The sequence below is a fragment of the Battus philenor genome, unplaced genomic scaffold (genome assembly GCF_028537555.1).
Source record: "Battus philenor isolate CCGP_79_NKW_IND1 unplaced genomic scaffold, ilBatPhil1.0.hap1 SCAF_27, whole genome shotgun sequence".
NCBI classification, from domain to species: domain Eukaryota; kingdom Metazoa; phylum Arthropoda; class Insecta; order Lepidoptera; family Papilionidae; genus Battus; species Battus philenor.
The window spans coordinates 11,722,643-11,733,750 of NW_027181690.1; the positions used below are offsets into that span (position 1 = coordinate 11,722,643).

Genomic DNA, 11,108 nt, shown 5'->3' on the forward strand with positions numbered 1-11,108 from the left:
CTTCATAGATGACACAACATTAAAATTTTACTTTGTAAAACACTATGTAAATAAAAATCAGATCGCATCAAATTATTAAACGATTAAAGAGAAAAGTGATCACCCGTAAGAGGTAATACCTGGCTTACAGCTTTAGACACCAAAAGACCATTAAATTTGAAAATGTTTCCTCCGGCGCGCGATCTTCTTCAAGGCCGTGTTAAAAAAAAAAGAAATTAAAAATATGTTATGGATACAGTGAATTATTAAGATGGTTTCTATAGACAGATATCAAGGGTAATTCAAATAATAAATAAAACTTTATGAATTAATAAAAAAATGAGGTAAGAAAATTGGTCTGACTACATTTTAAAATTGTTCACCATCTGTCTCTGCAGACTTAGTACTGCAAAAGTTATTGACCTGTGGCATCCCAATAAAGTTTAAGAATGACAATTTTGTGCTAAATGATTGGAAATAGGTGTAAAAGCTTTAAAGCTTTTTAATTTAAAATAAGCTACGCATTAATTCCATTTAAAGTTTTTATACTTATAACCATTTAATGAACATGAGAGCTTTCTGCCCATGTAGTAACTCATCACAATATCTCTGTAATCATAAGATTTTAATACGTGAAATTTGATAAGATCATTTTTTTGGTAAGGAGTATTCAGCTAAGAACCAATTTTATTAAATTTTAACCATGAAGCGTGTTGAGAGGGCGCGCGATATGTTCATGAAAAGGGCGGGAGTAGCCAGTTTCCTTTGATTATATACGTACGTATTTAATGCAATCAGGTGTTACCTCGGACTGTGTTTGGCACTAATCGGTGTAACATAACTCCTGAAGATGCCCTGTGGAGGGGTGAAACACGTGTTGAATAATTTGGCGGTGGTGGTTGTGTGATTTGCATTGTTTGCCGCATACGCATTTGTCAGCGGGCTGGCGGGCGGTGCACTTTGTTGCACGACTACCACTGCATGTGCGGAAGTGGCTAAATATTGGTCCCTTTCTTGCTTATATACCTACGTGTCATTAACTCTGCTAGAAGTTCGACTGTATCATACGAATAGATTCAACCATTCTCACTGCATAGTATATAGAAATTGGAATTAGAAAACAACTATATTATATATATAATTAAATATATGTAGACACAAACAAATAATTATTGACATATGTAGACACTCGTTAACGGGTCAATTAGAAACTTCTGTTTTAATATAAGTTTCTACTTTGAATATTTTTTTACTAATCAGCTATTGACAACAAGAGAATAGTGGTAAATGAGCTTTATTTAACTTAGACACTAGAATCAGATTGATTCTATGACGGCATTGTTAAACAAGCTGCGTTCTGTAAACCTACAAAGCCCATAAAATGAAATAGATAATAAGTTAAAGATCAATAAGAGTTTCGTTGAAAGTTCCAATGTAGAATAAACACATTTTATCTAATCTCATCTTTCATTGTTAGAGCTAGCAGTGTATTTAGCGCGAGCAGTGATCTTCAGGTTGGTACTGTGAACAAAACAGCGCCGATTAATGCCGCGGACGTGTAACAAAGGCGCGGCGGGGGAGGCGTTAACATATTTCAAATTGAATGGAAAAGTCTTTAGCGTCTTGTTCCCGGCGTAATTGCTTTATGATTCAATTAAAGCGAAGTCGGTTTGAACTCAATAGGCTTTCAGCCAATGGAAAGGCTTCGCGAACAATGACGGCACACAGAGCTCCGCCATTGCCTCACGGGTTCAAAGTTAATTGCCTCTTTGAGCGGAATCGAATTTTTATAAACCACTAAACGTGAATTGCATTAAGACGCTCGCTTAGTTAGTGCTGAATTGTAACCGTGGTCGAACAGATCGGAGCACAAATATAACGTAAGCTTTTTACTTATTGTTCGTATGTGCGGATAGACGCCCGCTACAAGGCTTAGGGAGGACGGGGAGGGAACTTGGGGAGGTCCAAGTAATGCCATGACAGCGTTTTGCGTTGACTGCATCTATCGACTTTAACTACGTCGAGAACTAATATCTCTCACCTCCACGCCTTGCCTTGAGATTAATTCCTAGAATAATAAAATAAAAATCAAAAATAGAAATTTAGAACTGTTACAGTATTCTGAAGGGAAGGCGAAGGAATAGGCTATATGGTAAAGTATGAAAAGGAATGAAAGAGAATGAGAAGGACAACACGAGAAAGCAAGGACGTAAAAGTAACAAAAAAAAATGGTGAAAAATTTATTGTAAGTTATGTCCCTGCTTACACATAGCAGGGGTGCGTTTGAGGTCTTCAAAAACAGGGGTCCAAAAAAATAGGTTAATTCCTAAAGTAAACAGTGAACGACCGTCACAAAAAAGGTTCAGAGGCAAAGGCTCCAAACACGTACTTATCTAATTAAAGTTCACAAATTCAATTTCTAACATTCTTTATTAAACTTAGGATAGAGTACATCTTTCACCGGCGTCAAAATAACTTACAACCGCCTGTTCGGATGATAAATACATCTGTTCAATGATAAAGTGTTAAAAACTAATCGAGACAATGCAGTTCAATTTTATAAAATATTAAAATAGTCCCGAGGCGGACGTATGATTCCCAAAATACCTTCAATGAACTTAGTCGCAATGTTGTAATCCTTAACGCAATAGGAGCAACAGAAGCGCCATTTGAAATGCTTCATAAATCTATTTAGAGACACTTTTTGAACTTTATATAGAATTCTATGATAACAACTTTGCGTGTAATAAACTTGGAATGCTTGCTCTGTGGTAAGTTTCACAAATCATCGCTAACACGTTCATAGTTCATTACTCGGATCCGATCGTGCGTCCCGTTCATTTTGTTCTAGTAAAATGAACTCCGACGCTTTTGGCGATTCGTTATGTTTTGCGTGTTTACCCTCATAATATTGTCAACTTACAAAACATGAAAACGAGGTCTATAAGTAAGACGGCGGCAATGGTATTCAGTGTAAACTATTGTAATTAGTAATGGAGCTACGGGAGGTCATTTTCCATGTACGCATGATGTACCGGCTCGATCTAGCAGGGGACATCAACTCATACTAGACAGAAGCGTTGCTGGAGTCTCTCCTGCTACTTCTTCTCCCAGCGATAACGCTTTCCGAACTGCTGGTAGTGATATAAGCCAGGTACGGCATCCGGCCAAATCGAGCACTTCCCGGGCGTTCTTATGTCGGAATGCTAATCGAGTATTATCACCGAGTGACAACCCGTGGTCCCCTTGTGGGGGACCATGACCTTAATCACTCCTTGGAACGTTAATCGAAGCGACCTGAGGGCTCGGCGGCTTGTGAAATAGTAATATGTAGCAGCCGAGGCTCCCCCGAGAGTCCATGGCCTTCGCCACTGCACCCTGCCACCTCATACCCGCGGAATCTGCAAATGCCATTTGGGCAGCAGTCAGAATACAATCAAAACAAAAAATATCTCCAAAGTTTAAAAGAAGTTTGTTTAAGTTTGTTTAAGTTTAAAAGAAGGCTCATCAACCGTTCCAAGTTTAAAAAACTCACTCGCGGAACAAACATCTATGATATTAGTGAGTAAACCATTTCTATACTTAGCGCTCGGATCCGAACATTTTGGCACCCAAGCGTGCTGTGTGCCGAATTCATATGCACTTTAACAAATTTCATTATGAATCTTTTTGGTCCCTTTTTTATTTATTTTCAAAGCAACGCATGTGTTAATACAGTGTCTAGAAAAAATTATTGCCTATCTGTATTATCACCTAAAAATGCTTTACACAATACTAGGATTATTTTTTTGATAAATTTTGCTTATATTCCAATATAATATTATAATTCTATCAATTTTACGCCTAATATTATATTATTCATCAGCTGTAAAATTGTTTTACTAAACTGAAACTGTGCATCACATCGTTCTAGTTATGTTTAACTTTAATTATTTCCATCTCCGACGGCAGTTAGAGTCCGAAGATTCTCGAATGGCGACCAAGAGTCAGTAGTCGCGACTTGTATTGCCCCCCCCCCCCTTAGATGGAGCGGAGACATGACGAAGATGGCGATATTTGGAGGAGGCCTGTGCCTTGCAGTGCCTAACGATCTTCAAGCTTCTAACGCTTGATACGAATTGTGTTGCGAGTGTTGCGAATGTTGCGCATGCTGATAACACTTCAATGAGCTTGTTTACAAACACCGCACAGTAACAAAAAGGGCTCGGTCAGACCGCGCCGCGTTGCTAGATGGCTCGCACGTGGACGCTGGCCGGTGTGGCCGTGCTGTGCCTGAGCGTGGTGGTGCCTGGTGGTGCAGAGGTGCCTGGTGGGCACGGTGCGCTGGCGGAGATCGAGCAGTTCCCGTATTCGGCAGCCGTGCTGCGCATGAACAGCTACGTGTCCGCGGGCGCGCTGGTGGGCGACCGCTGGGTGATAACTGCAGCTGATGGACTCTATCTGTATGTTCTGATATTAACCATAACAAATTTTGGAAAAGTTACAATAATCACTGGGTCTCTTGTTGAAAATCAGCGCTGTAATAATGTTTTTATGCCCCCCCCCCCCTCTTGGGTTCTCAGTTTTCAGTTTTGCTTAATCATCTGTTAATACCACCTGTGAATTTTCTCTTTTTTTACATTCTCACTCTTCTTACGTCCTTCTCAATATCTCTCATTCGTTCTTCTTTTATCCGTCACATCATTTTCCATTGCTATCCATTTCTTTACATTTCATACCTTGCGTCTCATCCTTCACCGTTCCTCTTGGATTGCTACTTTACAATTTCAAGTCATTTATATACTTATTCTATTTCACTTTATGTAATATCAGAATTTCTTATTTGTTTGTTTTAACAAATGCTTTATCAGAGCTTATTACTTTATTTACTACCTTCTGGCAGTAATCCAAGAAGATCTGGCTGCTTTCCTCTTTAGTTATCAATGAGGCGATACCCCCTCCTCTATTTTTTCTAGTACTGCTTTTACTGCATACGTAACTAAGAACTGATAAAGACTTGAAAAAAAAATTGTTAAAGTAATTACAAAAGTGATATCTGCTTCTCTTGTGGGTCAGGCTGCCCTTTGCACAACCCAAATAAATATCTTATTAAAGTAACTGTGTAAAGCTTTTACTAAAATAATCTCCAACAAGGATATTTGTCAAGCATGTGGTTGGACATTCTTCGCTACGCCTGCTAATCCAGAACATTAAGGGCAAATGTGACCTCAAGGGCCATTGGTTTTGCGCGATGTGATCTGTCTACTGCCGCTTACTAATTCAAAATTTAAGTCATCAAACAAGAACTAGTAAAAATCGTTCTGCAGGTTAAACAATTTTACACGAGACAACGCCGCTTGGGAATGAAGTACTCCAACTACAGCATTGAGTTTTTTAAAGTTACCTCCAAAATAAACAATCGAGTGAGTTTGTTGCGGGTCCGTTACAAGCCTTGATGTTTTATTTTAATTTAAAAAAATTAGAGGTTAAAATTACAGAGGTACACAACGCTGTTCTAGTTACCATCCAATTGGTGTCTTCAGGCATTCTCCGCTTGGTACAAGTAATCATTATAAATGATCCAAGCTCGTTTACATCCTCGTAGTTTAAACAAATAATCTCTATGAAAATAATTTCCGTTCCGTCAATATTTTCCCATTTAGCTTACGCAGCTGTGAGAAATATACACGTGTCTCCCTCACCCTTCCGCAGCGCACTGAAACATAATGCGGCCGTTACTTTGTGCGCCGACAGCAATATCCTGCTTGTAAAAGGAAAATATCTCGGGTCGGGCTTTCAACGGTTTGTGAGCAAATGGTGATCTGGACAATCCAGCGACTGTCACATTTTCGACACAGCCTACGAAGCAACTGCCAGTTTCGAAATTGTCAAACTTTCTACTGAAGGTTTAATATATCATCTAGTCCTTTACTGCTCCAAACAGGGAAAAATAGTGAGTCTGTTAGCGGAAATATTAAAAATTTCAATTATTTAAAATAAAATAACAATCAGTAACAGCAGTTGATAAAGATATTTATTTTATAATTTCTTTATTTTCTTAGATGACCACAACTTAGATGATTTCGTGCGATAATTTGAATATAAATCCCTTTTCCGTCTGACAACGGTGAAATGATCATACGTAGCTTTAACAGGATGTTTGTCCAGGGTGCGCGAGTCGGTTCGCTTGCTGCGCGTTCGGTTGGGGAGCGTGAACTACAAGACGGGAGGGTCCCTCCTCCCGGTGCAGTACCTCCGCCTGCACCCGTACTTCGACGACGCTCGGCCGCAGTACGACGTGGCGCTGCTGCGACTGGCGCGCCCGGCCGCGGGACTTCCCCGCGTGCGCTCCGTACGCCTCCTGAAGCGGCCGCGGGAAATCACCGCAACTCATTTTATTGTCACCGCATGGTCACCCTACTACGCGGTATTGCTAACATTTATTTATAGCACATCTTATGGTATTATTACCTTTACAGAATAATAGGTATAAAATATGTAAAAAGGATGAATAGCTCATTAGGTGACAATTAATGTTGTGATAAGCCCTGCACAAAAATAAAAGGTTTCAGAAATAATTAATAACGTAATGATAATATAGTAGGAAAAAGCTTTTTCAAACTTTTCAACTACTAAACTATTAAGTTAATTATTATTCGTTATCTGTGCCTGCAGACTTTATATTGCCAGAAGAGTTGGCTCGTCGCATTTCAAAAGAGAAAAAATAAATTGCTGTAACATTTTTCAGGGAGTAAAAACTACAAATGAGCTTTGCATTCGGGGTGAATAAGCTTTTATACTTAAAACCAATCAGACTGTACATTAACCTCCGCCCTTTTAGCTCATAGCCGCCCATTGCGAGGCATCGGACTCCCACAAACATATGTACGGTAGGATACACCATAATAACTTTTTTTGGCAGGGGGATAGGCGCTCGCCGCGTGATGTAATGGTACGCGGTCCCCCACTTGGTGAGCGGACGACAATGTCAAGATTGTGGGAAGTCTGTGGTAGCAGGCCGCGCAAGATCGGCTGTTTTGGCGATCTTTGCAGTGGGCGTATATCAGCTAACATGATCATGATATGAAAATATTAAGTAATAAGTCGAACTAAGTACATTGCTTTGTGCAGCGGGAGATGCGTGGCGATCCGTTGCCCAGCTCGGTGGAGCTGGTGCGTCGCAGTCGATTGCTGGAGGCGCGGCAGGCGCACCCTCTGGACTCCGCAGAGTGTAGACGCCTGCAGCACCACCTGGGCCTCGGCGACGCACCTGGACTAATGTGCCTCGAACCCATGCCCGGCACGGACTCTTGCAAGGTTCTTTGCAAACTCTTTAACTATGTAAATTTTAATTCAAATTAAAAAAAAAACTCTATACAGGTGTCATTGTTTCTAACTAGGAGTCAATAGATATCTTCTAGGCAAACATGTACCATCGCAGAAGACGTCATCGCTCAACACCAGGCAATACAAAGGTCAAACGCACTCTAGAACCAAAATATCGTCACAGATGACGTTGACGCAATCTCAAAGAAGGAAATAAACTAAGCGTCGTAGAATAGAGTTACAATTTCATACGGACATGTCCAGCCGCAAGTAAGGCCACAGTGTATTACAAATGAGATCCTAGAGTGAGGCCGTTTCCTAGTGGCAGAAAGTTGCTTACGAGCCTGCCCCTGAATCGGGTGCCTGGAGAAGAGGTTTCTTCACAGATATTAAAATTATTTAACTTAAAAATAATAGAATTTTATTACAATGCTCACTAACTTTATAACTTGTACCGCGTATTCTTATAAACCTGTTAAACTGTAATCCGTTCAGAAAGGTTTCCTTTAATGAATCTCATTAAGATTGTTACTTAGCTTAATCTGTTCAATAACTGTCTAAGTTAATAAGTTTCTTGTCTTAAACTATTAAACGCACACGCAGTTGAGCAGTTAGTTTCGTGTACAGAACTTTAAGTGGATTTTTTTCTTTAAACAAATGATTGTTGCTGTTCTTGTAATTACTACACCTTGCATCGTATCCCTCAATACTGCGGATGGCAACCTTTTCTGAAAACTTTCTGTGCCGGCCTTTAACAGTATATATTGGTTCGACTGGTGCGGCATCAGGCGTGGTTTACCGGACTAGCGCATAGAATGGCAGCTCCGTGAGCGCTGTCCGTACATTTTTCGGTGATCAAAAGTTTTTTCAAGTTGCCACCGCTTTTCCAGGCTATGTCACCAAAAACCCAGTTTCAAGGTTCAGAGATATCAGCCCGAGGAGCATTTCGAAAAGTATAATATTTCATTTCACCAGACTTACGTTCCCCTGTGGAGCAACAGTTCGTATCGCGACGTACTAAAGTTTCACCGGATTAGAGAGGTACAATCAAGGATGGTGTTTGTTCGCAGCGTGACGCGGGTGCGCCGGTTGTGTTAAACGGCGTGCTGTGGGCCGTGGAGTCCTCGTGGCGCGGTGGAGCTGGTGCTGGTGGTGGAGCTGGTGACAGAAGGTGCAGCGCCGGTCTAGCCAACTTGCTTGCTGCGCCTAACGTCAGTTCGTGGATCGATGCCGTAATGCGCGACCTGCACTGGAAGCTCACAACTGAAATCGACCAGGACAATTTCATCTGATCCATCGTCTGCGTACAACTAACTAAAGGCAAAATAGTTATATGCCAACGAGCTATAACTTTAATAGTGTCTGTAAACATTATGTTTATAATTTCTCGACTAGCGCACATTCAGAGATGAGGTGTTTCTCCCCATCCTTGATCACACAGATGTCAGCTACCTAAACCTCACTGAAAACCAACTAAATAAACTTGAGCGCCTTCGAAACTTCTGTATTCATTTCATATTTGGACTCCGAAAATATGATCATATTTCGGAATTTCGCGCTAAGCTCAATTGGTTACCCATAAGGCTTCGCCGGAATACGCTCATACGTTCCGTACGAATAAATAAATAAAAATTGTGAATGTCCTCACCCGTGCGCCCACAATACAACGCGTGCCGCGGGTCGCGTGCAAAGCCCGTGTTGAAACAATCGACAACTGGCAAACAACTTGTTTTGACAAAATTGACAGAAATGCTTTTTATTAATAAATATGTGTATGTATTTTAGATATTGAAAATTTAAATCAAGATAAAAAGTTTAATCATTGATTTCACCTATTTATATTAAATTACCTCGCATCACGCCATAATTCATTGTAATCCAACAGATAACAGAATGTTACAATGCCTGACCTACTATTACTCTGTATAATACACAAATACAGCGTAATTCATCGTAAATAGTGTTTGTTTATTTATTTATCTACGGCGAGTCTACCGAATTCGATGCTGTCCTAATCTGGAAAACCATAACATCTGCCACAGTCGTTTACACACCAGTAGCACCATCTATCGGTTGTCACTAAAAACTTTAAAAAGCTAGAATGCTCTTTATATAAAACTTAATACAACGCCATCTAGCGGATATCTAATACATTACGGACATAGTACAATTCTAAGTTGCATAGTAGTGCTAAATTTACCCGCGCAGAGCGCTAGCATCATTTTTATATTCTGAATAACAAATTCATCGAAAAATAATTAATTTCAAGGTTTAATAAATGTTGTTTAAAATAAGGAACACTACATAATATATCAAATGTGATATTTGTACACAAGTTGTTGAAATAATACTGCGAAAATATTGTTAATAATTAATAGTTTTATTCAAACTTTTTTACACAATTAATTGCAGCAGAAGCCTTGATGAAGGCTAAACGCAAGAGACCACAACATTACAGAGTAAAAAACTAGCTGCGCATTAGGGATGTGAAACATAAATAGTGCTGTTCATCAATAATGATTCAACACAAGTAGTCACACCAGCTATGTCTGTAACTTTTACGTTGCGACGCCATTTTTTTTTATTTTGGATAAAATCGTCCTAATTCTCAATTTATATCGATTACCTGTTCAAACAAAACATTTATAGCGCCATTTTTTATTAAATTATATACTATAATATGCTACAAATATAATTTATTGCACAAATCTATTTCTACTTATTTATTTTTTTTTTCAAAGAAATATATAGTTTTGGAATTCGGCTTAGAACTATCACAATCCTGTACAATATAAGTTCCTGAACTATTTTGAACAAGATTCCCTTTTCCTACATTAACCAATAGCACAGACTTCCATAGTGAAATGATTTTAATAATCTATTTATAGTGTTTTTGTTACTGATATAAACTAAAAACTTTGCGATTAGATATTAAACCTCCGTAATTGGATTACAAAATGTCGAAAACTGTCGAAAACACCGGCTGTCAGATTTATCTTGATTTGGAATCAGCACAAGCACCCCACATAAAACAGTTGTCATTATTCCGCGCCGCGCAGGTTCAAAAGTTCGCACAGGTTACATTGATCAAGCGAATCTAGTGTAGTAGTATAACTGTGTTCAAAAAGCAAGCTGAAATTGTCATTTAAAACTCTCGAGTATTAGGATAGAAGGTAATTTTTTTCCTAAGTTCATAGGACTGTCTATAACATTTGCCGAGCGCCTGTTAGTCAAAAGTTGGACTATCATATTGTTCGGCCCAAACCATTTTAAAGGATGTTTTGTGTCTCAAGCGCGTAAAACTCGATTGCCAAAAACTCGAATCATATCGTTCTACAATCACCGTATTCGCCTGATTTGACTCCGAGCGATTTCTAGCTATTCATTATACACGAAGAGCCACGGGGTTTACTTTGAAGGGGATGAATTGAGATTCACATTACTGTGTGATCACAGTATTATGTTCGAATAAATTATTTTTTGTATATAAATGGTTACTGTTAGAATAAACTTTCATCAATTATTTCAAAAAAAAAAGATGACAAAACATACCTGGTGGGGTATACTAGGTAATTAAAACAATGTCTGCTTTTTCATTTTTTATTATAAAAACATAAATCTAAAAATACATCGATACACAAACACGTATCACATTGGACATCTGACATTTGCTACGCGAACGTCGCGGACTGGATATTTTGACAAAAAGAAATGATTAGCATCGCTTTAGCGTTGCACCAGATAGACGGACCGTGGGGACAGGCGCACTGACTGTACTCGATAGTGTATTAACTTGATATGGAATCACTAACAGGTAGATAACG

General features: G+C 39.2%; 1 protein-coding gene across 1 annotated transcript; it reads left to right on the forward strand.

Moving 5' to 3' along the window:
• Positions 1–4,209: 4,209 nt before the first annotated feature.
• LOC137925779 (hypodermin-B-like) lies at positions 4,210–8,576 on the forward strand. The gene is made up of 4 exons (XM_068769249.1): positions 4,210–4,421; positions 6,127–6,385; positions 7,090–7,275; positions 8,355–8,576. Exons 1-4 carry the CDS (start codon positions 4,210–4,212, stop codon positions 8,574–8,576), a joined length of 879 nt encoding a protein of 292 aa, XP_068625350.1.
• The last annotated feature ends 2,532 nt before the right edge of the window (positions 8,577–11,108 follow it).

Bases quoted from the DNA above. Each gene is read 5' to 3' on its own strand.
- LOC137925779 (XM_068769249.1), top strand. From the start codon at position 4,210: ATGGCTCGCACGTGGACGCTGGCCGGTGTGGCCGTGCTGTGCCTGAGC. The intron at 4,422-6,126 runs GTATGTTCTGAT...ATGTTTGTCCAG, and splicing joins GCAGCTGATGGACTCTATCT to GGTGCGCGAGTCGGTTCGCT. The intron at 6,386-7,089 runs GTATTGCTAACA...TGCTTTGTGCAG, and splicing joins CATGGTCACCCTACTACGCG to CGGGAGATGCGTGGCGATCC.